General features: G+C 40.1%; 2 protein-coding genes across 2 annotated transcripts in view; one reads left to right on the top strand and one right to left on the bottom strand.

Moving 5' to 3' along the window:
- The window catches only part of SMURF2 (SMAD specific E3 ubiquitin protein ligase 2), a gene marked incomplete at its 5' end in the record, with an annotated part of 32,538 nt that extends 26,669 nt beyond the window's left edge, over positions 1 to 5,869 (top strand). The window contains 8 exons of the mRNA XM_009871005.1: positions 618 to 721; positions 1,496 to 1,610; positions 2,073 to 2,251; positions 2,698 to 2,835; positions 3,050 to 3,170; positions 4,563 to 4,764; positions 5,481 to 5,556; positions 5,770 to 5,869. Coding sequence (XP_009869307.1) covers positions 618 to 721; positions 1,496 to 1,610; positions 2,073 to 2,251; positions 2,698 to 2,835; positions 3,050 to 3,170; positions 4,563 to 4,764; positions 5,481 to 5,556; positions 5,770 to 5,869 — 1,035 coding nt within the window. The remainder of the gene's footprint in view (positions 1 to 617; positions 722 to 1,495; positions 1,611 to 2,072; positions 2,252 to 2,697; positions 2,836 to 3,049; positions 3,171 to 4,562; positions 4,765 to 5,480; positions 5,557 to 5,769) is intronic.
- Positions 5,870 to 11,579: 5,710 nt separating this feature from the next.
- CEP95 (centrosomal protein 95kDa) lies at positions 11,580 to 26,086 on the bottom strand. The gene is made up of 21 exons (XM_009871006.1): positions 25,939 to 26,086; positions 24,924 to 25,031; positions 23,983 to 24,096; positions 22,638 to 22,734; positions 22,053 to 22,162; positions 21,182 to 21,310; positions 20,247 to 20,461; positions 19,741 to 19,810; positions 19,015 to 19,067; positions 17,738 to 17,856; positions 17,302 to 17,431; positions 17,009 to 17,120; positions 16,495 to 16,673; positions 16,148 to 16,240; positions 15,413 to 15,563; positions 14,087 to 14,247; positions 13,821 to 13,895; positions 13,172 to 13,324; positions 11,997 to 12,143; positions 11,830 to 11,901; positions 11,580 to 11,756 (listed from the first exon to the last, which is right to left on the bottom strand). Exons 1-21 carry the CDS (start codon positions 26,084 to 26,086, stop codon positions 11,580 to 11,582), a joined length of 2,613 nt encoding a protein of 870 aa, XP_009869308.1.
- Between the last annotated feature and the right edge of the window lie 480 nt (positions 26,087 to 26,566).

Here is a 26,566-nt window from a genome sequence, read left to right as displayed (position 1 = left end):
TGAAAACTAAGTTGAGTATGTTGGGTCCCAGACACACCTACCTCTTCTGTTCTGCAAAGCCAAAGATTGTGATACTGATAGTAGACGTAAATAAAAACCAAACTTCTTTTTGTTTAATTCCTTTAAAAAAAGTAGGATTTGTTTTGCCTCTTTCAGCTTTCTGTTTGAGTTTTCTTGTTGAAGTCTTACTGGTAGAGGAATAATTTTGTAGACTTACTGGGATGGCATTGATGCTTCTGTTTTTAAGATGCTTCTTGAAGGCTGCACGTGTGTGATACCCAGAGAAGCAGCTTTGCTGTTGGCTTTTCAGACTGCAAAAATTGTGAGCCTTTATGCAAAACAGAAGTTTACTGACACAAATTTTAATTTTTTTATAAGTTATTTGAGAATATGAGAGAATATTCTGATCACCTCTGGAAATTTAACAGAAGGTGCTCCTTCTCTTTTTTATTTGATAAATGTATTTGCATTTGTAGAAAACAAAGTAACAGTCTGTGATTTGAGAAACTGGTTAATATCTAGACTCAGAGTCCGAGACTCCCTCCATTTCTGATGAACAGTAGTAGCTTCCCACCTGTAAATAGCAGTTAATAAAAGAAAGTGTTTTATACTTACAGGAATCCTACAGGCAAGTAATGAAGATGAGGCCAAAAGACCTGTGGAAACGATTAATGATAAAATTTCGTGGGGAGGAAGGCCTTGATTATGGAGGTGTTGCCAGGTAAACAGCCCCTCCAGTCTCTCCCCCTGCACCCTAACCCCACCCAGCTACCTCTGTGCTTTGAATCCTAAACCGGCCTTGTATCGGCTCCATTTCCTTTCACGTTATTTATTACTGTAACAGATTGTATGTCAGAAAAGTATCTATTTTCAAGTAGTCTTTTAAAAGGAAAAACTGAATTAAAAAAAACTACTTGGAAATAAATCAAAATGCGTGTTACAGATTGCATGAGACATCTGCCATGTCTGCAGAACAGGCTTTTGGTACCTATTACTGTATTTGGTTAGTAAAATTCGGTATTTTATATCACTCAATACTACTGTACTAAGAGCTTGGATATTACTGGGCTTTGTGGCCCGTTTTATTGCAAATTGTCACTGCTGTTTGAAGGAAGACGTTGAAACCTAGAGGTTAGTAGTCTGAGGTTATTTTTCTCTTGTTTATAAAAAAGGGTATCTCTGTAGTATAGTAACTAAAATACCCGGTGCCTTGTCTTGGTGTGTAGTGGATGAAGAATAGTTAGAAACTCCCTTGGAAAGAAGTAACCTGGAGAGAAATCTTGGGAAGCTGGGAAATACTGTCAGGTGCTGTGCAGTTACTGAGCTGGTAAAAATAATTCTGATTTCAGCCTTATCTAAGCATGTTTGAAGGTAACTTCCTTCACATTTATGTTTAAGTTTTTTGAAAAACCAAACCCAAACCGATTTTGAAAAGATTCTTGGTGTAGGAATGCATCTGTTTGAAATACACAAGAAATGATTTTATTTTCTTCAGGGAGTGGCTCTACCTGTTGTCACATGAAATGTTGAATCCGTATTACGGTCTCTTCCAATATTCCCGAGATGATATCTATACGCTGCAAATCAACCCAGACTCTGCAGTCAACCCGGTATGAGTGGGAACAGGAGTTCTGTAAATGATCGTTCTGTGACTAGAAATTAAATACATCTGGAGAGTGTTCTAGACTTCGGAACCTAATTCTCACATTAGCATTGCTGGAGACTGAATGTGTGCAATCATATAATTTCTTTTTAGTACTGATCAAAGAATCTCCCCAAATGTGTTCTTAATTTTCTGTAAGATGTCGATTTATGTTTCCTTTGGGAGAAATTAAGTTTATTTTGATTCTGGGTAATAAAACTTCTGGACAAGAAGCAATATACTCACTGTGCTGTGTATAAAAGCAAACAAAACAAAAAGCTCTGGATATGTTTCTGTTTTCTGGGGGGTTTTTTTTGTTTTTTTTTTGTTTTTCTTCTTTTCATGATATTGAAATTTTGTTTCACGTTCAACAGATGTAACCTAGGGATCTTGTATAGGTGAATGGCTTAGCCTCTTCTTTCTGTCCTAGGAACACTTATCGTATTTCCATTTTGTCGGACGGATAATGGGGATGGCTGTGTTTCACGGACACTATATTGATGGGGGCTTCACGTTGCCTTTCTATAAGCAGTTGCTGGGGAAGCCAATCACTCTGGATGATATGGAGTTGGTTGACCCGGATCTTCATAACAGCTTAGTCTGGATTCTGTATGTACGGTGTATTGCATCTTACAATGCTCACATTCCCTCTGAGTTAACGGGATAATGTTCCTAAATCTAGCTGAAAATAAATGAAACATATTTTGATCTCCTGCTCAGGCAAAGTTAAGAAACATCTTGCTTGCACAATTCATCTCCTTGAAGGCATACTTTAGAGCTCAGTAATCATTTATCTCTTAAGTGCTCAGTTGGTAGATTTTAATTTATTAATATTGCCCATTATTAACAGTAACATGTTACTAAAATGTAACCTTGAAACTTGGATAGTGGTTAAAAAATATAACATAGTAAAAATCTGCGCTCATCTTTTGATTCCAAGCAGTGATTTGAAATGCCGTTGAAAAACTAAATTGTGATGTCTGTCAGATATATTATGGCTGTAATAAATTTGCAGAATGTTTTCACTGAGTCACTTGCTTATTTCTTTCTGCCAGTGAGAATGATATCACAGGAGTCTTGGACCATACGTTTTGTGTAGAACACAACGCGTACGGCGAAATTATTCAACATGAACTGAAACCCAATGGCAAAAGCATCCCTGTGACAGAAGAAAACAAAAAGGAATATGTCAGGTACATCGATAGGTTTTCAAAAGTTTTTTCTGTTTCCTGCAGTGGGGAGGAACTTTTACTTATTTGAAGTAATTGACAGTGTTATCTTGCTGGTTTTTCTCTTGAGTAGTGGTGTATTCCTGTCAGTAAGGCCATTTCGGGGGGGGCTGGATAAATTGCAGCTTTATTGTATTTGAGTAGATCTCTCACAAAACCAATTTGCACTTGTTTGCAGACTTTATGTAAACTGGCGATTTTTACGAGGAATTGAAGCTCAGTTTCTGGCTCTACAGAAGGGATTTAATGAAGTAATCCCACAACATCTGCTGAAGACATTTGATGAGAAAGAGCTAGAGGTCAGTCCACTAATGTTACGTTATGTCATCAAGAGTAAGAATAAAAGCTTGAGGCATTCTTCGGAGACTGAGTAACGTGCAAAGTTGTATCCCCAGTGCTTTAGGAGTTTGCAGGTGTGCTCTTGCAAGAAATACAGTTAGCGTAAGAGGTCACCAGGTCACACCATCACCACGACTGCGTGTGCTAGAGCACCGAGAGCTGCGAGGGTGTTTCTCAAGGTGACATTTCATAGCAGCCACAGAAGTGATAGAAGACGAGACCCTCTTGTATACCCAGAGGAACCTACTGAGAAGTACACACGGTGACCTCGGGTTGTTTCAGAGCGCGTTGCTGCTGGGGGTACATAATTCTCACGGTGCAATTTTGTGATATTAAATTCAGCGTTGCCAGGAAAATAGCCTGTCACTCCCTCCCAACACTTGCTCCCAGAGCACTGCACTGGCTTGAGCGTCAGGCAGCTCAGTGGTTTCGTGGAGCTGAGTTACGCCAGACTGAATTAGCCCTGTAAATACAGCAGAAAGAAAGGTGCTGTCAGTCGTGCCACAAAATGTCAAGATCAGCATCCAAATATCCTCTCAAGGCTAATTCCAGAGATCCCAAGCTTGTTTTAAAGCTGAAATGGAATACACAGCTGGTTAGCTGTGGAGCTGAGGTTTTAGCCGTATAAAATGGCCACGAGGTAAATTATTCATGCTTTCTTCTCTGCACTGCACTAGAATGTCACTGATTGCTCTTTTTTTATCCTGAATATTCTCATTCAAGAGCAGCGAGCCAGCCATGCTGTTAACCCAGAATCATTTTGCAGATGTGGAATAAGAAAGAGGAAGGTCCGATGTTCTCAGTCCCTAGAAAATGTCTTCATAATCGTATTCTTGTTGAGCTTAAGCTCATCCAGTGTGCGTCTCCATTTTAGAAGCGCTGAAAGCTCTTTGTCAGGGAAGAAGCTTGATTTGTATTACATGTGTGATAGGAGCTGAGCAAAATTACTTCTGGTGGTCCAGAGCTGGACCAGCCAAAGTGCTTAGCTGCGCTCCAGAAAGAAATATTGAGTTCAGGTGTGAATTATGCATGCGCTTTCACACGTGGGGAGAACCTACGCTTCTGTTATTTGACAGCTCAAGACACTTTCACATAAGCTTATGAAATGGTTGATTTTTACTTTTTTTTTTCCCTGTAATTTGAATTGAAGCCATTTGAAAAATAGATTGTATACAAAAGTAAGATTAAAAAAAAGAGAAGAGTTATATTTCTACATTGCGTAAGATTAGTGGGAGGTTATAATTTGTCTCTGGTATAAAACCTGTCAGTTTTTCAAAATCAGTTATTTGTCATTTGGCTAGCTCCAAAACTGTCTTTATATTGATCGATGATTAAATCTTTTAAATTCACAGCTCATCATTTGTGGACTGGGAAAAATTGATGTTAATGACTGGAAGGCAAATACTAGGTTAAAACACTGTACCCCAGACAGCAACATTGTGAAATGGTTCTGGAAAGCTGTGGAGTTTTTTGATGAGGAGAGGAGAGCGCGACTTCTCCAGTTTGTGACTGGCTCATCCCGAGTGCCTCTGCAGGGCTTCAAGGCATTACAAGGTGATTTTTAAGAGCGATTCTTTGTGGTCTAACAATGACAAATAGTCTTTTGTGTGTGTTGGCTTAGTACCTTGTTATTCAGCTGTAAACGGTTCTTTTGTTTCAATCATTCACTCCCTTCTCTGGCAAGAAATTCTGATCAGGGGAGATCTTGGTGGGGTTCTCCTTAATGTTTTTTTCTGGAAGCCTGTGTCTTCATTTCTGTCTTCTACAAGCCCTCATCACCTGTACAGCTCTGGGACCAGAAGACACCAGAATCACAGAATTATTGAGGCTGAAAGAGACCTCTGAGATCATCGAGTCCAGCCTGTGACCCAACACAGTGTAGTTGCAACTCTGAGAGCAGAGGGTCTGTGTGATGCTGACTGCTTTTATTTTAAGAGTGACGTAGCCACAGGCAGCTCAGGCATCAGAAGCAATCACCTTGATTCCAGCCCTGTCGTAGGAACTTCAGGCCAAGCTCTGGGTCTCTGTTGTAGCAGCTCTGGCTGCAACCCCTGCTGCTCTGTTAACACAATAGTTACCTTGTTTTACTCCCTCTCTATAGAAATTAAAGGATGTCCCTCCCCATCTATGATTTTAACTTCCTTTGTGCATAGCTGCTTTTTTTTGGTTGGCTGTTTGCGGTTTTAGTTATTTTGTTGTTGTTGCAGTGCAACAAAGAAATTCCACGTTATGCGATACAATAGTAGTAGAGATCTCTTCTGGATTTTCAGGTGCTGCAGGCCCGCGACTATTTACAATACACCAGATTGATGCCAGCACTAATAATTTGCCAAAAGCTCATACCTGGTAAGACTCGGTTCTTCTGACCTCTAATAAATGCTATCCAGAGTAGTAAAGGTGTGAAAACTAGCGACTGCTTTTTATATGAAGTTCTGTTGGCCTTGTCAAGTGTCGCTTTGTCATTGTTGCAAGTCCCGTAAGTGAAATGTAATGGAACTTCGCTGGGTGATGCTTGACGTTCCAGACAGCTGAAACTTTTTTCCTGCCTTCTGTCCACAGCTTCAACCGAATAGACATTCCTCCTTACGAAAGCTATGACAAGCTATACGAGAAGCTGCTAACTGCCATTGAAGAAACATGTGGGTTCGCTGTGGAATGACCCTTCACAGGCTTACCTGGGACTCTATTTATACTCCTGTCAGCCAGAAAGCCCTTCCCTCAGCCAAGACTCAAGAAATGCTTGAAATACAGGAAACTTTCCCTTTTCTACACTAGGACACTGGGAGGGAAAGGACAACTTTGGAATTTTTTTAATTTTTTTTTTTTTTATTTCAAGAAAATAGGTTCTGTGGTTCCTGCCATAGGATCATTCAGCTGCTATTAAAAACTAATATCTTGAACATACAGAATGCTGACTTTTCCTACATTTCAACAGTTAAGCAGTATTCTATACTTAAAGACTACTACTATTTTTGTAAAAGGTAATCTATTATATTTGCCTACCTGATTTCTATGCTCAGATACCAAGACACAACTTCAGCAGTCGGTACAAGTCACGTTTCAGCCTGTTTTAAATATATGATACTGAACAGCATCTATACCTGCTATTTTTGGAAAAGATATTTTGGATTATTCTAACTTTGCGTAAAATTGGCTGAAAGAATCGTTAATCTTTTTGATTAAAGCCACTTACATGTTAACTGCATTTTCTTATAGTAAAACATTATATTCTGCAATGTAAATTCAACTTAAGTGTTACCACAGGGGGGCTTTTTTTATACTTTTCAAGCATGAATTACAAATACGATGTTTTGGGGTCCTATTTATGACACTTGTCAGATTCCTTAAACAAAATTTCTAGTGTGAGTGACACATACTGTATTTGGTACAGTACTGGTGTTAACATGTGGAATAGACCTTTTTTAATGAACAGTAGACGTTTTGATTTTTTTTAAAACGACATTTTTCTAACAAGTCTGTCAAGAGTATTTTTGTTGCTTTTGACTTTAAACACTGCGTTTTCCAACTTTTTAAGCATGCTGATGAGGTGATAGCTGACAGCAGAGGTCTGTCAGCAGTTCGTTTCAGAACCCATCCTGTCCAGTCAACCAAAGTTTGTCTGAATGCAGCCAAATCACAGTATATATTTGTTGATGCTAAAGATTTATCAGGTAAAACATGTTGTAATCGTTGTCTAGCTGCTCATGTCATGTGGGTTTTAAGTTACAACTAAGGAAGAATGGTGTATTAACTGAAATATGTGTAATGTGCTTTGAAAATGAGGTTTTAAAAGCACATAATTTATTGATTGTAGGGATGGAATAAGTATATATATGAAATATAGCATGGGTTGATCTCTTCGAAGGGGAATAAAATGCACTACCGGTAGAGGGAACTGAATTTGGAAGTTAGTTTGAGAATTCTCAGTTAAGCTCTGCGTGATCTGCTCGTGGTGTGTAGATGAATCAGGCTGCTGAAGAGACAGTGGCATTCTCTTCTCAGCGGTGAGAATATCTGGAATAAGTGGCGTGTTTTTCTCTCAGTCAGTGTTGTGGTTTTTTTAACTTAAGTTACATTTAATCATCAAACCTGCACTATTTTTACACTGCTAATGAGAAGAAAGTCGAGGGTATTGAAAATGTTAAAAGAATAGGATGTAAACAGCTGTTTGGGTTTTGCAGTGTGAGTCACACAGTGAACTAGCTCGTTTTCTGTCTGGTCTGTAGAGCTTGAACTTAGTTTCATTCTGCCAAATCTGACTGCCACAGTGAGTAAACTACTACTGGATGTTGTGTATTAGAATAGCGGGCAATGGACTACTTTTATAGAATTGTGGTAAGAATCTGGCGAGCCAAATCCGCATGTTCATTTGATTATTTTTTTTCCGTGCAGCTGTTGCTGGAAGGTTTGCTCTAAGAGACTTGCTTCCCATTCTGGGCTCGCTGCAGAGATGAGGCTGCTTAGGGATGTAAACATAAAGCCAAGAAACTTGCTTTGACAGCCAGGTTTGAAATATCAGACCCTTTTTTGTTGACTCATTTCAGGGGACTGTTGCACTCATGTAACACGGCTGGTACCTTTGCGTCCGCAGTCGGCATCTCTAATTCGCCGCTTTCAGGTGATGCCGTTGCCCGAGAAGCGACACTACGTCTGCCTGGGTTGCCTGGGAGAGCCAAGTAGGTTGTTGCCCAGTGCGTTTCTTACGCAGCGCTGCTGCCTGTGGTTGGGACCACTCTTTAAACACTCCCAAAGATCTCTTCTCACCCCCTGCAAGTTTTGAGGTGTGATGTGCATTGGTTTTTACAGAGACTTTACAGAGACAGGCTCTTCTGACCACTGTTTGCAGGACAAATACTTCAGCGTTGTGGAAGTGATTTATTATTTTTTTTCCCCCCTTTTTTTCCTTCTTTCCCCTGCTTGGGCTATGGCTGTAGGCTCCCTGGTCAGGAAACACGAAACATGTAAAATCCAGTTTGATGGAGCTTTTGGGCAAGTCAGGACCTGGTTAGGTGATTCCAGGGGCCAGGCATGCCGCTGTTCCCTTTGCGCCGGACGGCTCACCTCAGCGCTATTTAAAGACCGTCTCTGTAGTGTCTCTGATCACATCATCTCTGTTCGCCTCCTGTCAGCCTCCTTAGGCTGGTAAATTTATTGAATGCCTCGTTATGGCCATCTGAGGAGGGAGGAGACAAGCTCTGCAGAATAGATAAATACCGTACGTTTTCACAGCAGCCTTAGCAGTACGTCTGTCTTTTCTACCAAATGTTTTGGTTTGGCATAGAGATTTTTTGTTTAACGGCCACAGATAAATATTTCAAATTTAATATATTATAGGCAAAACTAGACAAATCGACATTTGACTTTCCATAGCTGACAGGTGAGGACGACTATACCAAGTATTTTTAGTGCCTTCGTACCTTCTTAATGACTGAGAGCTTTAACTAAAGCACCTCGTCACCTAGTCAGGTGTTTATCTGAAAATGTTAAAGGGTTGAGTCCTTTGCAAAATTTTGTTTCGAGATCATGTCAGCTACTTTCCCCTCAAAAAGGTGCTAAGCCTAATATTGCATTTTAACCTTGGACTTTCACCCCATGATTAATGTGAATATTTATTTCAATGTGTCCCTCTTACTGGGTTTTACTTTATCCAGTCTTTAGTTGTTTTAGAGCAATGTCACATCCTGGTTTTATGCTGTTGCTTTTCATTATGAATGTTTAATTATGAACGGTGACTTTTGTAGATTTCAAATATACAGTACACAGTTGAGTTTCAGAGGATTTAATTTCTCGGTGTAAAGAGTTTTGTAATGGTGCTTTGTACAGTATGTATTCTAATTTTTTTTTTTGCACATAGTTTTCAGTTTCCCTAAACTGATTTATTTGTACCAAATTTTTGTGTTGTACTAAAGTCCAGAGCACACAAGCCGTTCTTAAATCTTGTTCTACAACACTACGTCTGTGTGGAACTTCTGGTGCGTTTAAACTGGCTGCATTGATGGAAGTAAGAGCTTTGCTTCTATATCATAAGAATGCATCATACAGCTTAATGTAGCATGCCCCGATCGCTTCAGATTTTAAACAGCACCGCACAGTTAACAGGTGCCATTTGTTGTACTTTACACTATGTAGTAGGTTCCTGGCTCTGCCACATCCTCAGAGCTTTGTCTGTAGTTGTAATGAGTTTATACGAGTGTAATTACTCCTCCACAAATTGACAGTTCTTAGTTTATCATTTCCATTGTATTTATTACAGAGTGTTTTAGCATTGGTATCATTGTATTTTCACCCAGCTGTTACATGAGCTTTAACAAAAAACAAAATCTGTATAAAATGGTTTTTAAGTACTTAATGTATGTACCCATGCAGAAGTTGAGCAATAAATTGTATGCTGTTTGCACTGTCACAGCATCAATGGTTTTAAAAGTTTTCAGTTTTTCTTAATTAAATATTTACTTTAAAATGGAACGATACCATTTTTAACTCAGCTTTGTTTCAGGAGAAAACACTTAGAACTGTGTCTGTCTACCTGCTGTTACCTGCAGTAAGGATTGTGCTAAAGGTTCTAGTCAGACTGAAAAGGTCTCACAGTTGGCTTCCCCGGCGTGGGGCGACACGTGTCTGGGCAAGGACTTCAGCTCAGCGTTGGTGGACGAGTGTCTCCTCAAAATTCAGCAGAACTAAACGATCTTCCTTAAGGGAAGATAAAAGGTAAATAAATTTAGTAAAATTGTTAAATTGGATCCGTGTAGCTAGTAAACATTGCCGCTTCGATAAAGACTTTAAATTAGGCTGGCTTTCAGTAGTAACTCCCTGGAAAGGGTTGTTAAAAAAGCCAGGGTGTGGCATTCTGGTTCTGTGGAGGTGTTTTGCTGTGTGGTTTTGGGTTTGGTTGGTTTGTTTGAAGTGAAGGGTGTCCTGCTTTACCTGCTACCTGTTGTGTTTAAAATGTAAAGGAAGCATCTCCAGCTGCCGGTGGCTTTTACCTCTGCTTACCTCCTTTCCATTTTTTCCTTTCTTCTCAGAGCCTGTTTAAAACTACACTTTAGTTCATGCTCATTATCAAGATAAAACTGCATTTTTTTTCAAGCAGAGGGAAATATATCAATAATGGGCTTTGCTAATTATCAGCTTGGTTTGATGAAAACCTTCTCAGTTATTTACCACTCGGTGTTTGTATCTCACAGGGCCCATAACACATGGCTGCTGAAACTTGAATTTTCTGCTAACCCAGGTATTGTTTATAGCACATGATGCTTCTACAAAGCCAGGTGTAGTGCCTATTGTCAGCTCCTACTCAGCCTAGAAACAGACCTTACAACCTGTAGTAAGGTAAAGGCTGAATGATAGGAATTTTTAATCACTATTTACTCTAGCTTCACAGTGTCAGAACTAGAACTAATCTGTTTTTCCCTAAGAAAACTAAACAGTGTACTAAATAAAAGTACCCTTGCAAAACTTTTGTCCAAAATAATCTGCTTCTAAGAGCAAACATGGTTGTTACTGCTTCTCCAGTTCTATGTGGCATTACTGTGCCTCCCTTCTGAAACAGATCCATTCCAACAGAACTTTGCTTCTTTACACGTGGGCTTACGTAGTTTTGAGAACCCTGTGTGAAATCCAACAATTAAAATAATTACAGAAACACTACAGAGCATAAACCCATTAGTATTCCCCTGCTGAAAATAACTAGGACCTGTGGACAACCTGCCTTCCCAGGTTTCAGTTCCTGCAGAAGCTTATCCTTTACTGCTTTAGAAGCATATTCCTTGTTTTCCGTTTCAAACTACTTTTTCCAGCACAGGTGTAGCACAGGAGATAGTACCTTGTATGCTTTGCCACAAAACCAGCAACAGCAAAATTGCAAACACGGTGTTGGGTAAAGTAAGTAGCCCTCCCTTGCTTAATAGAACTACTGATTTTTATGTCAGGTTCCTTGCACGCATCCTCCGATTTGTCCTTTCACTTGAACCAGTCACTAATGATGTTTTAAAAAATCTTCGTGTTCTTTATGAGCTTTCCAATCCACTAATTTCTGGCTAAAGTGTTAGTGCGGCTTTTCACCTTCAGCAACAACAGGCCCAGCACGGCGTAGTGTTCAACTGCTCCGCTAAGGTAATTTCTTTAAAGCACACTGACTTCATCCCACTTCCTTTGTGCGGAGCTCAACATTACCTCAGCCTTGCTAAGAAGGGAGAAAGTAGTTCAAAACTTTATTTGTGATCATAAAAGTACTGTACAGATCCCAACAGCGACACCTCTGACGTGTCAAAATGACAGACCGGATATTTGGAGAAAAAGAGACACACAGTCTTCCTGATGCAGCAGCTCTCACAGACTCTCATCATCTCACTGCAGAGGTGTTTACTCTCTTACAAGAACCAGCTTTTGCTGTACTGAAAGGAAGCCATCTGAACTCTAGATTTCAGTCTGTCTGCTTCTAGTTCCTGAAAAAAGGTATCATCATCACTTTGCATTATTGCTGCTTGCAGTTGCTGTATTTCCTTTTCCATCCTCCATCTCAATTCCCTTTTTGTTTTCTGGAGCATCTAAAGAAAACAGAGGCATTAGCTGCAGCATGTAAAAAAGACAAGAGGCTTACACAAAATTAAAAGTACTTACTTGTGCTTGTGCTTTCTCCCTGGTTTGAATTTCTTGGCGTTCTTGAGATACAGCTTCTGCTAGCATGGAAAACTAAACATAACAGGTATTTGAGTTGAACGAATTAAAGAAAAGAAAGACTTCTAGTGTAAAACTGTTAACCATCTTTGATGCAGATCAAGCTTTACCTGATCTTTGTAATAGTTCTCCATAGACTCCAACTCATTTTGATGTTCTTGCCTTTGCTCAGCACGCTTCTCTTGAGCATATGCTCTCAGGTCCTTCAGTCTTTGCTTCTGAATTTCTAAGCCTTCTTCAAATAAGTTTTTAAATATCTGCCAGCAATTAAAAAAGGAAAACCTAAATCTTTCCCAGAAACCTTTAAGTATACATTTACATTTTTCATCTGCTTTATCTTCTGACAGAATGGTGCTCACATGAAGACAGGTCATTGCCTGTGAAAATAATACACAGTTATGTCTAGTAATGGTGGTACAGACACAGCTGAACTGTATTTGTGTTAATAATTTAGCTGAAATTCTGATAGATAAAATAAATAAACTGACATGAAAAAGTTCATAGGACTTAGAAAGGGGCTAGAACAGCATATGTCAAATCCCTTCAGAAAACCCAGCAACGCAAGCCAGGGTCTTTGTGCAGGCGCTGTGACTTACACCTACCCTGCGGCTTGTTGTCTCACCTCAGGACCTTCGTGCAGGTTTCCATAGCAGGAACTCCAGCCTGTACTCGGGCACACTTACCAGCTGTAGCACAGCTTGAGGCAAACAGCTCTCAAATCACTACTAGTGGATTATGCACTAAGCTAATGGTCCTTTCTTTAAAAAGGTGAGAATTGTGTAGCTGCTCTTGCAAAGTATAACAACTGTACTTGCTTTCCGTAGCTCTGATGTCCAGCCCTAATTAGAGACCATATCTGTCAAAAAGTCCACTTTGTTTAACAAACAGAACTGAATAACAAAGCTGTCTCTTTGATCAGTTTCCTTAACTGAAGGTTTAGATTGTTTTCTTTGGATAGTAACAACTTCTTATTCCTACTGTTCCTGAAAACTCATTTCCCCAATTTCTCATGTTACCAGCCCTGTTTTTCCATACTGATACTTCACCCTTTCTCTCCTTCTCTTAACCCCCTAAAGCAGCCTTTCTTGTTTTACAGTGGTTTGCCCTGAACAGTATCAATGTTTCCAAAGAAGGAACCTTTTCATCTGTGGCCTTGAGTGACCAACCATTTAATCCCAGCTCTATGCTCCGCTCACTTAACTTGCTCTGTGTCTGCTCGCACCATTACCTGAACTACCGGCCTATGGGTCCGAACAAAAAAGAGAATTCCACATCTAGTACTTACCCTTTCTTCCCGTGTCCGAGCCCGCATCATCTTGGCACGCAGCTGAACCCGATAATCTTCATAGTATTTCCTGGCTCGAGCAACTTGCTGGCGTTTCTCTCTCACTTTATTCTGAGTCCATTTCTGGCGGTAGATACGTTGCTTAAATTCTTGCTAAATGGAGAACGGTAGCTGTAAGACCACCAAGTTTCTAACAGGCAAAGCTTTGTTATCGGTGCTAAATAAAGAGGGCCCAAGACTAAGGATCTTCTCCCTACCCCAATTTTATACTGTACTGATGGTCTGAAGCTTTACTCACCACTGATTTAGCAAAGTGGTGCCATCAGGAGCGCTGTATAACAAGAGTCAGCATTGCCACGGTAGCTCGTGTTTTTACCAGCAACACCAGGAGCCTCGAGTTTCTCCTTCTTCCACGTATTAGAATTTGTTTGCACTTTTAAAGCAACAGTGCAGTGTAATAATATTCCATTCAGTGACCTCATTAGCCACAGAGCAAACAGATTACATGGCATTTGAGACCACAGCTACTTAAGAGGCATAAAATTGTCGTAAGATTAAAAGCCACTTACACAGACCAGGAAATAGGCGTTCTAGCTAGCTGGACATGAAATTTTTGTATTATGTAACAAATACCCTTCAAAGAACATACCAGCCTCTTGTTATGGTCTTGATCTTTTTTCATAATTGCAACAAGAAGCTCATGCTTCTTCAGGGCTTGTTGAACCTGGAGGTTTAAAAAAAAAAGCTAATTATTTCTATCATTCTGCAGGACAGGCAGTTGTGTGCAAGTTTTAAACCCTGTCCCTCTGCTATGTTTTGGTTTTAATGTTGAGATTACAGCCTGATGACTGCTAACTGTTCAGTCAGAGGTGCAATCCCTGCTGACACTTAGAAGGTAAGAGTACGAACGCTCACTTCATTTTGGAGTTTTGGTCGAGTTCCACCAGAAGCTGCCTTAAGTTGTTCAGTATGTGCAAGCTGCCGCTGCCACATTTTTTTCATCGTGTGGTGGGAAATATGCAGGTGGGGAAACTCTTCCAGTAGCTGAAATAAGAGGCCATCATCTCTTGCTTTCACTACAAGGTAAAGACAGATGTAAGCAATAAATTTCTGGAGAATACATTTAGTGGTAAATTCTTCCAGTGTCTGCCTAAGTTATGAAATATTTTAGACTGAACGCTATATAAAACTACCGTGCTGTTGTTACGACGTCAAGCTAAAACCCAGCAGGACATCGCATCGCCTTGTCAGTACAATAGTGGAGAAAGTAATCACAAGAATTTATTTTTTTTCTGTGAAGAACTGCTTTTATAGCTCAGATGTTATTTCTGTCCCACCACCACATCCAAATAAGAGAGGAATCCCCTTCTTTCTTCAAATGGTTCTGACCATCACTAATCAGTGATTTCTTTATCTGTCTCTCTCCCACAGGCTGCAGCAACTTAAAATAATGCTAATGCAGCAGTAGTAGTGACAGATCGAGGTCAAGTAAAGAGGTGAGCAATAAACTGTTTTGCAACCAGCTCATTCCCATTACATCTTTGATCTTTCTGGCAGGAAAAGATGATGAGGAGACAAAACAAACGGGTATTAATCAAATATATGCCCTTTAAACACTGGGGGGAAAAAAAGAAAAAAAACAACAAGGCAGCGTACCTGAACAACATGCAGGTATTTAGGGGATTATGCCATGATCTTGTAACTAAGCGTGCCCAATGCCGTTCGCTAAAACCGAGCCTCCGATTTGTGGGTTGGCTGTTCTTGAAGCATCGCTTGCTCAGCAAACCCAGCAGCAATGTTGCCACCCCCACCCATGATAGGGTCCTCCAAGGAAGGTGAGAGCAACCAACAAGATTCTGCTCCATCACCTGGACGTGGCTCAGCACCAGCCCGATTTTAAATCTGATGCACGTTCGGGGGGGATTAAAAAAAAACAAAAACAAGACTTGAGCTCAGGCTATAGCAGAGCAAGCATAGGAGCAGCAGTAATGGAAACAAGCCTTGAAAAGAATCCAGGGGATCTTAAGGAGGCAGCAGATGGGTCACAGTTTTGATTGTGCATTGGTGGTTTACATTTACTTAAAGCATTATCTTCCCTAACAAAAATTCAGACATATAGAGGTCAGAAGAAGGGGAAAATGCTACAGCTGACTGGTATACGTTGGACTGATGCCTTTATTCTCGGAGTTCAGCACATGCTTTCAAAAGATGCCAGTTTTCCACCAAGTATAGTTTTCTTACTTGGAGCTGCTTTCTTTGGCTTCCCAGTCCCTCGTTTTGGAATCCACTGGCTGTGTTTGGGATTCCGAGGTGTGGTTTTTCTAGAACAAACTTTCACTGGCTGAGGCATTTTTGGAGGTTCTTGAAAGGTGTTTTCTTTGTATTCTTGTTCCTTAGAAGCAGATGTAAAACAGATGGAGAACAGGTATGAGAAGAGAAAGACTGATAGATCACATGGTTTGGATATCACAACTTAAATGTCTTTGAAACTTTAGAATGAGAATTTGGACATACTGCAATGGATTCTCCAGAAGGCCAGAACTTAGCAAATGCAGGTCAGGGTTCAAATAAAGGTTAAATCTCACTGTTGCATAATCTCTGCTCTGTTGCAGCACTTAACACTACTGCAGCAGCCTACGGTCTGCTTCTGCAAAGGCTGTGAAAAGGGCCAGTGCAGCCTACCTTGGTAGGACATTGCTGACAGAGCTTTTCATCTTGAGCTCTTTGCTGTTCCAACGGCTTGTAAGGATGCAGCAAAAAACCCTTTGCCATACTCCAAACATTAGAGAATCATCCTTGCACAAATCCAACCTTCCCAGTAGTTAAAACTATGACTGTTGAGCCATCCTGTTTACTACTTCAGTAGTATATAGCGCTCTAACGATGCCACTAGAAGTCACAAGCCGTGCACAGTGTCTGGAGACATCATCTAGATAAACTTTAAACAACCAACAACCACAATAGCACGTCACATACCATTTCTTTGATGTCTTCTCTGAGCTTGGCAAGTCTAAGCCTCTCCCTAGCTTCGTAAATTCTTAGTTCATCTTCATAAGCTCTAGCGACTGTCTAGAAAATAAAGGGAACTGCTCAGTCCTGATGACCACCTCATTAACTGGTTCAGTGTATGGGTCAAAGTGCTTTTTCCACTTTAAACTTTTTTTTTTGTTTCAAAATTTGAGGTTTAAGTCTTTTTCTAGGCAGTCTACAGATTCAACAGTACAAAATTACTCAAGTAGGCCAGACACCTCCATTATGTAAGAGCATTCAGTTTTACTATAAATGTTGGTAAGAGTGAACAAGAGGTTTAATCCAGAAATTACCTTTGTTTTTTCTGTTCTTTCATCTCTTTCTTTTTGCAACTGGCTGCGTATTTTCCTTGTTTGACCTGCTCCATTACCACTAAGTTTATCTTCCAGCTCAGTTCTGAGTTGATTCTGAGATGAGGGTGAGGATGGAGAAAGGGATCGTGGCCTGCCTGGGTACCTTAGATGCGGCATGTCTGTAAGGAATGGTGAATCATTAAGCATTTTAACTTAAAAAAAATAAGACCTCCAGCCAAATATAAGAAAAAAAGACCCCCAGCATAAGGGGCAAAAGCTTTAGCACAAATTCAGCCATAAAAAGCTAAAGGCTTTGCCTTTGGAGTTATCCCTGCCCCAAGTCACAAATTCTGGGACTTGTATAATAGCAAACTCCTTTTGCAGCACTTATCTTCAGGAGATACTGAGGATGGGAAAGGAAAAAGCAGCAAAGACAACTGAAGATAGCTCAAGGTGAGCAAGTGTCTTCATGCCAAGGTCACAAACAGCTGCGTCTTGCAGTATAAGGTGTTACCTCGTTCGGCTTTCCTTCGGCGATAATCCATGATGCTGTCACTGTGCTGAGAAAGGTTGTCTTCATCTGTCAACTCTTCTCTGGTGCGTCTGCCCAAAGCTCTCTCTAACATCTATTGGACAGATTTTGCAGGGCGTCAGGTTCAAGAGTTCATTCAAAATTTAGAACTGTCTAAAGTCACGTGTTTCTTGCAGATTTTCTTTTTATCAGCATTAAATTTATATTCTGGTTCTCTCTACTATCATTATGAAGTCTAGCTTGCTCAGATACAACAAATAATAGGTTTCACTTACTAAATTTAGTTCATTTAACCTGCGATGGAGTTTTTCTGACGCTTTTTGAAGCTCTGGATCAGATAGCTTTTCCTTTGTTGTTCTGTGGGAGAAAGACTCCTGAAGTGAATCTGTGGTAGAACTTTCATATCTGCTGAAACAGAAAACAGACAGATTTCTTTTTTATTCTAAAAACTTGAAGATAAGTAGTACCTCATACAGCTCACATCTGTGTGAGCACTCTTTTATAGGATTAAGTACAAGCTGAATGTGTAAATGCTTATATTTAAGAAAATGCATATATGTCAGGAGAAAAAAAAAATCTTTCTGTTAAAATTAATCTTTCTGTCACACAGCAAAGGAGAGGAAGATCTTATTTTAAAGGGAGGAAGACTGGCCCTGGGTGGCTGAATATATGAAAATGCTAAATTGGCTCAGTATGAAAAAACGAACTTGCCTTTCATTTCTAGGCAGATATGCAGATTCAGGTTTTGGCATTTCTGTTACTTGTTCAGCATGAAGTGAGAGTTGTTGGTGTAAAGAGGAAGCAGGTGAAGTCCCATATGCACAGGGAACCTAGGAAAATGAGTAAATTAAGATCTTCACAGTAAAACTCAGAAGTACCATAGATCATGTAAGTATAGAGATCCTACTAGCTTTTATGGGAGAACCATCTCAACCCCTGTGATGGGTATGTATTTATAAATAGTTATATGTCCACAGAGAAATTCGGTGCTTAAAACAGTATGCTAGCAAAAATATAGAAGATCAGTTCACGAATCATCTGCAACAGAAGAAGGAGACCAAGGTCTAGGATAAGTCATGAGTATCCCTACATCCTCCCTCGTTAGCCTGAGACTAATGCCAAGTAACCGAGCATGCGGAACCTCCTCAGGCACAGGCTAAGCTGCACGTCACAGCCAACTAAAGGCAAACCCACGTGAGTTACACCAGCGTGGTGCTGCCCCGTAACTGAGGTGTTTGAACCGCAGTCATTTGGGGCTGGCATGCATATACCTGCAAATGCACCAATGGAAAATGAGTTTTCAATGGAGACTGGGTTTTAAACAGAAACTGTGGAAGCAAAGGCTGTTGAAACTATTGGAACAAATCGAGTCTGTGAGTACCTCTTGTGGTTACTGGAGGCAAAAAAAACCAGTGTTTTCCAGAGCTAGGAACTTCCTCTACAGACATGTTTCTATGAGCGCAGAATGGCCTCTGCTGATCAATTTGTAGGTTTTGCATTATTCAGTTTTTGAAAAGCAAAGGACAATGGAAGGAAGTAAAATGAAAGAATATAGCCAGGCAATTCAGTGATCTTTAGGAAGGGAGCAACATCTGAATTTTATTGGAGTCTGAACAACCCCAGAAAACCAAAATTCTTACTAACTTAGAATACTGATGTGCTTCAGAGAAAGGATGTGACTGTACTCTTGTGTTTTATACATCTGAGGTTTAATCAAAGATAACCAGAAACTAGCCGGCTGTGATAGATTAGAACTCCATAGGTGCTGGCATTTACACTTTTTGGAGAAAACACCTCCAGAAAGAACTGGTGTGACTTACAAATTGTACGTAGGCATAGTCTTAACAGCATTGCATGGTTGAGAGCATAGTGAAGCAAGCCAAACGCAGGTTTGAGAAAATCCCAGAAGTGTCACAAGATAGCAGAAGAATGAAGCAGAAATCCAAAACGTATTGACTGAACTTCCACAAATAAGATAAAGAAGCAACAGCTACCTTTGCCACGTTGTCCTCAGCATCATTTGATACCACCTTGTCTCCCACTGCAGAAGCAGATGACAGATACGTGTTAGCTGATGGCACAGACTGCACCGTGCCTACTCCTGTGGGGAACAAGTTAAAAAAAAAAAGACATGATCTATGGCCTGTGGATCCAAATTAGTGAAAGAGAACAGAGTGACAAAGCAACTGTGGTTACACAGATGTGACATTCATTTTGGTAATTTCTCAAGTTTCCATTGTTCAGTGTCATGGGAATGCCATGGAAACGGGAAGGTAAGCAGTGTTTCCCAGGCAACAGAGAAAGTAAGTGCTGAAAACTAGCTTCTGAACCTTTTCTACAATAGCAGTTAATGTTTTTTTTCCCCTAGAGTTGCAACTGGCTTGTTTAGTCCACGTTTCCCTGCTCAAAATAAGTTCAGCCATGGGAATTATCTGCTAGAAGAGATTTCTGTAGCATAGGCCCATCTTGACTGGATTAACAGAGAAAGGAGTTGAAGTAGGGACACGGATTCTTTCTCTCCAGCACAGTGAATGGCTTAGAAGTAACCTATTTTTGTTTCTCTGTAAAACAGAGATAGAAATAGGAATTTGTGGCTGAACTGAAAAAAAACACACTAGTAATCTCAGAACCATGATTCTTTAGTGCCAATAAAAATAAACGCGACATTTGACACTTTAAAGCATTATCCGATACAAAGCAAAATTCTCTCTCACCAGGGATTTTCCTTGACAGAGGAAGACTGCCAGAAACATCTTCAGATTCTTGTGCAAGTGACTTTTCAAGCTGAAATAAAAAGCAACGTGTTTTCTAGAAATTCACAGAAGCACATTGTCAGGAAGGTCATACATTAGGTTTGTCTGCTTATAAAACCAATGCTGACTTTATAGATAAAAAATACACTAATTATTTTGTTTACTGTATTGTAAACTGTGCAGTTATATTGATTATGGAGATGTGTATGTATACGTGTATAGAATTAACACATCCCTCATTAATTTCCCAAATTAACTTCCTTTCAGGACAGTCAGTGAAGAACAAATCCACAATCCAAAATTTTTTGAACTGAAGATTAAATCTGACGCACTCAGAAGTGTTCTTCAGAGACCAGCTACTCCCATTCTGCAAGTATACTAGAAGGTTTTAAGATGACAGCAGTACTGATTACTTCAAAAGAAAAACAAAGCCCCCAAAACCCCTCAAAGGATAGGTTTTTACTTACAGTAGGAATTTTCACTCCAGGACAGTTTGCCAAAGCTGCTGGCTGGCAGTCTGAGCTCTGATAACCTCTCCATGCAGGATAATGAGATCTGGCTCCTGAAGGCTGAAATGGTGGCAGCAAAGGAACAGCTGGCTGGATCAGTTCCCCAAGTTTTGTAGCGCTGGCACTCAAACTTTCTTGCTGAGGTTCAGTAGCATGAACAGACTCCATTGATCCTTAGGAGACAAATACAAAGAGCTTTAAGTGTTGTCTGTGAAAGCAGAATGTTAGTTTTGTATGTTCTGTGTGCATGTGGATAGAGGTATCTAAGTATTTAGTGTGAGCTACCACCTTTATTGGATTGCATAGGTCAGTACTGTAACATTTTTATGCCTTAGGATGTTATTTCCCTTCTGTTTACCGAGATACACACTGTGGCCCCTCCCTGTCTCACTAGTTTTCTAAAAGCGACAAGTTTTTCCTGACTGTACGTGTGTGTGTATGAGTATAGCGCTCTCACACTGCATGGGTGTAGCTGTGTTCATACAGAGTAAATGGCTTTCGATTTGCTGTTCTTGTCCCCACCAGCACTCCAGGTACACACGGGGGAACGCCTGCTCGTGTGCACGATTCGAAGCAGTGACACAGTAAGCAGAGGCCGGGGACAACTGGAGCAGGTGCCTGCCACGTGTCAGAAGGATTCCCCCAATCCACAATCTGGCCATAACTGTCCTTAAGAACAGTAGAGAAAGACCACCTGAGAATATGATTTTGGATGTTAGGATCTTCCACAAGGGCTTTTAAGTATTTTGCTCATTGGACGACAAAAGGAAAAAAATATCTGAAAATGGTTTATTTCCCAATGTAGCTAAGGTGTTGCCATCCATGACTAAGGTTCTTTCCGAGCCCCTTAGTCAAAATCAGGTAGATTGGCTGTCAGAAAAGTGAATACTCACCCTGTTCCTTTTCTTCTACGCTGGCCCTTCCAGAGAACTGTCTAGGTGATGCTCCAGTAGCCTCTGACTCTTTAGATTCCTCCACCCCCTTGTCCTTTTCTGCTGGTAACAATTCAGGCACCTGGAACTCTAGAAGTGGTGTTTGAAAAAGATTAAATTAAGAACTGTGAAGCATCTTGCTATGAACTGTCTGGATGGACAATTGCCATGTTCGATATGTTAATAACATGGTGTTAGCAATCCATACCATAACCAACATAAGTTTGTTAAATTCATACCTGTAATTTCATTAAATAAAAGTTTCATAATTTCATATTTCTTTATGCCTCCACTTGGAGAGATTAATCACTAGTAAGAATAGGAATATACTTAGATGGAAATAGGAATGAACTCCATTTAAGTAGTCCGCACAGTAATTGTTCCAGAGCCATCCATTCTGTTTTTAAGTGGCACATAATCCTAACAAGTTGTCTGTAAGAATGAACTTACTACTCTTTTTACAGTCTTAAATAATACATTTTTCATTGCAATAAATGAACTAGATTAAAGGCTTCAGAAATCTCTTGTTCTGTTGAACAAAATAAAACGCCTTTGTAGAGAAACAACCAACCTTTATCCAGATAATGTAGCTCAACAGTCATGAAAAACTGTCTGGAATACTTAAGGACCTCTACAGTTTAACTTCAGCAATATCAGCTACGCATATGTTTGCTTATTGTGGGCTGGGGTTTTTTTGCGGTGTGGGATTTTTATAAAATAAGAGTTTAAAAGAAAGTATTTGTCTGAAAGAAATAACTTTTAAAAAAAAGAAACAACCAAAAAGCTTAGAAATGTTACTACAGAATAGTCAATTTTTTTCACCCAGACTCACCTTCCTCTCTCTTAGAAAATGAGTGAGCAGTATCTCCAAGTCTAATTAATTCATTGGTAGATTCTGATCCGTCTACATAACAAGATGGAACAAGAAGTTCTGACTGGGACCTAAAAGGAACATAAAGCTGTAAAACATTTACTTTGAAAGTCTTTGCCCCTTCAGTCCACGAGATGGAGCTGCAGAGGAGGGCAACTCCAGGTGACTGGCTGGCGGTCCGGGACCTAAGAGACCAGCCTCTACAAAACAAACCAGTGTAGAGTCATGAAGGTAAATCAAACGCAGTTTAACTAATACAGTTATTTAAAACTAAGGCCACGTTTCAAGTTGTTTCATTCCATATGTGAAGTAAACTTAAGGGAAACAAAATGCCATCAGCACTCTTGAGAGCAAAAAAAAGTTGTGGATCTAATCTTAGCCCTCTTGCTGCCCAACGAAAGGACAAAGTTAAGGCACGTTCCATCTGACACATGTAATCAGTATGTTTTCTACTTGCATACTATTAAAAACCTACTAGTTACTCTGCAGATACACACAAATATAGCCAATCGCTGTGTCAATACAAATACACAGAACTGTTCTTACCCTTCAACTGATGAGAACGTTGAGGGTTGTGTAAGCTGACCAGCATCGCTTTCCAGCTGCTCATGAATTTCGTTACTGGATAGCGCGTTTAACTCATCTGTTAGTAATAAAAAGGTAGTTATTTTCAGGAAAATTACTTCTCCCTATTAACTAACGTATTATTGAAACATCATCAAAACAGTTTCAGAGTAATAAAACATTATAATGATGGTTTCTAAAATGATGACATTTAATGACAACCTCTGTGGTAAGTTTTGAAAAGCGATACAGCTATCATATACCCTGTTGATTTTATTATAAATAATCCCTTTCTTCTTTCCCAGAAGAATGAAATCCTGGACTTAGAACTACAAAAATGGAGCCACTAACACCTATTGGGCAGCGGCGCTGGCAGTCTGAGAGAGGGAAAAGCACAAGTACAGGCACTGAAAATCAGTACCACCCTCTTTCTGCCAGTCACAGGGGAACAGGACAGGAGGCAACAGTCTCGGCCAAGCACTCTCCTGTTTACTCACAGGGTGCAACAGCCAGTGATGACGGTTCTTATCAGCTTTAAGGTAGGAAGACCAATACTCAGCCTGCAGTAAAGATGATGCCTCGGAAGGGCTGAATAGTTTGCCTTCACCTGTTCAGCTTTTTCCTCAAAATAGCCCCTGCTATGGATCTGCTCCCAAGATCCACTTCCCAGGAAAGTTTAAGTCATCCCCATGTGCCTCCTAGTAAGTAAAAGGGACCTTTGCTCATTGTTCCCTCAACATTTCCTGCCCTGAATCCTAACCACAAATCATTTGACTTTCAAGTTGAAAACTAACAGAGGCTGAATTGTCCAGAGCAGGCTTCTGCCACAAGGGTGAAGCAGAAAGATTATGTTCTCCAATTGTTACTTTTTAACAAGTTTTAGAGCAAATACATTTTCTATTTTTATCATTATTGTTTATGACAATAATCAGTATAAATACTCAGTTTGGCCACTGAAGTTTCCTCCCCCCGTGGTCAGTTTTAGTTCTCCTCTTCTGCATTGCCAAGGTTATAAAGAAGGCAAAACCACCAAATAAATCTTTGCTTCATTGGAAACACCCTGGGTATCCCAAAATAAGGTTTCACAAATCTTGCACCTTCCAACAGGTATCAATCCCCACAGCTGCTAGTGAGAGTCGGCAAAGAAACAGTTCCTACCTATTATGGGAGCCGTACTCCACCCATGAATATCGAGAGCTATGGTCATGAGAACCCAACAGAGCTCCCTGCAAGCTCACTTGATAGCAGACAAACAGAGTAAGTAAGCTGTCCACAAACCAGTAGTAGCAGAACACAGTGCCTTAAACTAGGACATCTGTCTACTCACCTCCATACTGAGAAGAAGATTCACTGGCTTCTTCTGTAAGATACTCTAACAAACCATCAAATATCTCAAGGAGGTTTCTGATAGATTCCTTTTCTCCTTTCACAATGCTCTCACCTTAAGAGAATGTAAGAGAATTTTCTGGATAACAATGCTTGCAAATGTTTGTGAAGGCATCAGCTTAGAAGACAACTGATCCCTCATTTATGGCTACGTATGTAAGCTTAAGGTAACTTAAACATTTCCTAAAGTTGCATATTTTCAGTTCTAATAAGTGAAGGTTTTTTATGCTATACCTGCTTACACACACACAAAAATAATCAGGAATATTTTCAGGAATAGTTGGTATTATATATTCTTATACATACTAGCTACAGCATGAACCAAGGCTATGGCCTGGCAGGCAGGATTACACATACGAGCCGAACTGTACAGGTACCAAATTAGAAAGCGATAATTCATATCAAGCAAACAGTTTTCATCCCTTCCAGGCTACCTTATGTGAGACTATACATATAAAAACTCAGTAAAAGCTATTATCTCTGTACAAAGGACAGACACAACACGGTTCAAGTGTTTACTCACCAGCTTTTTAAAATTCAGTAACAAAAGTGAAATTCAAGGCTCTTTTAAAAACCAGTCTCCAAGCTGCATACAGAACAATGGTGAGCCAGTAACAGACTTTGGGTAACGCTTTAGCAGACAACTATGACCTTCTGCTAACTTTAACATTTCTTACAGGTCTGTGTTATACATGATGGCTCTTACTTATTTCTTTGCTTGTTGTTTAAATTCATAACCTGATATCCAAGGCAAGAGTTCACTTCAGGAGAAAGACCTTTCATGTAAGTCTGAACATGCTTTATAACATATAGTTCTTAGAAAATGTTTAAATTAAACCATGCCCTCAGCTGGTGTTTGCCTACATTAAAATGACTACTTACCAGTGATGTGAGACAAGCTGACCTGCAAATAGTCCAGTGCCAGGGAATCTATTACCGCTTGTACATTATGTGCGTCATCTTCCTGGCTTCTAGGAGTAGCTATGAAATCTATTTAAAATAAATAACAAATAATAGGCTATCTAAACGGGTAGTTTATTGCAAATGTTTTGACTAAACTACTTGAACTTTCACTTGCAAGTTAGTATTTTTTCAGTACCTTGTATACTCGGTGAAGAGCTCCAGAACCATATGGCCGTATGAAATCTTTTATAAATACTGAGTACAAACTTAGAAAATACCCCCTGGAAGATGTGAGGATTTTATCAGCTGAAGTATTAAACTCAAGAACAGAGACTACTAAAGTACTTTGCCTCCTTCACTCCCAGCACCCAGCTAGTTCAGATCATCAGACTGGAGCTGCAGTTTGCCTTAGGGTCTCTTCTTCTCCTGTCAGCAATTAGTTAGACTGCAATGCATCCAATTTAATTGGGAACAGTATTATCTTTAGTTCTGGGCTTACATTTAACAGGACTTTTACCACTAATAGCTGCCAGATACCTCTTGCAGTTATCTTCTGCAAGTAGGAGTCTTGACACTTCCCAAACACAACAGTTCACTATAAAGCGAACAAATACAGAGTTGTATAGCCCTTCCTTATTGTCCCTGAAGTCAAGTTGGGCCAAACCAGAGTTAAATCCCAGTTTAGCTTTTAGCAGATTATAAGTATGAAGCATTTTATGAGAACAGGCTTCAGTATTAACACTTCTTTAAGAGAAATGAGCCAATTAACACCCTGTAGCTATACCAGTGAACTCCCCTCATAGCTGCCATGTACCAAGTAAAAAAAGAAAAAAGGCCAACGTTGCTTAAATTTTAAAGAATTACAATCTTACATGTTTATCTTTGGACAGTTTAAAACCCCTATATCTGTAGTAAGTTTTGCAAAGCCAGATTTATTGGTTAGAAATATACAGAGATTAAAAAAAAATACACATTTAGAAATTATCATTCCCACCTGGTACTTTTTCTCCTAAGATTGACTCGTAAAGACGAACAAACACATCAGCACCACATTCAGAGAGATGCTTTATGTGTTGGTTTATGTGACAGCTCCTTAAAAGATCATTGGCAACAACAACCCAATCTGTTAAGAAGGAAAACATATCAAAGTCAGAACTGAAAGACGCAGAAATAAAGATATGTTTAGTTAGTGAAAGACGGAACCTCTTGAAGTCTCTGACACTGGTGCATGCGGTCAGTCGCAGTCCTGCTCTCCCCATCACCCAAAATATTCAGTATGTTGTATGCTTTCTGCGCTGTGCCCCGCTTCCTTCAGGTGGAACCGTGAGCAGAGAGAGGCACAACCCCCCCCGGCACCTCGTTCGGGTACTGGAGAGCTGCAGGGCCTCAAGTGCCACCGGCTGGGCAGGTCACTTCTTTTTCGTCCGCATAATGAAAGGCAAATTTCCATCTGGCCCTATAGGAACTCCAAATCTCAAAGGATTTAACGAGCTCTGTTATGCCTTTGATCAAGAGCCAGAAGTGACACACACTTTTTTTGAGAGCCAGGAAGGGGACGAGGCAGAGGGGAGCGGTGACAGGTCTCTCCACCTTGTCCGCCCCACCCCTGCAGGACACCCAGG

This window comes from Apaloderma vittatum, unplaced genomic scaffold, assembly GCF_000703405.1.
Source record: "Apaloderma vittatum isolate BGI_N311 unplaced genomic scaffold, ASM70340v1 scaffold22296, whole genome shotgun sequence".
In the NCBI taxonomy this organism is placed as follows: Eukaryota; Metazoa; Chordata; class Aves; order Trogoniformes; family Trogonidae; genus Apaloderma; species Apaloderma vittatum.
The sequence above is the reverse complement of the archived record's forward strand: the minus strand, read 5'-3'. Positions and strand labels throughout refer to the sequence as shown.

Excerpts from the sequence above, each read along its gene's own strand:
- CEP95 (XM_009871006.1), bottom strand. The coding sequence starts at position 26,086 with ATGTTTTCCTTCTTAACAGATTGGGTTGTTGTTGCCAATGATCTTTTA. Across the intron at positions 17,857-19,014 it reads ACAACGTGGCAAAGGTAGCT|GTTCCCTGTGCATATGGGAC; the intron begins GTTGCTTCTTTA and ends TCATTTTCCTAG. Across the intron at positions 11,757-11,829 it reads GGGAGAAAGCACAAGCACAA|ATGCTCCAGAAAACAAAAAG; the intron begins GTAAGTACTTTT and ends TGTTTTCTTTAG.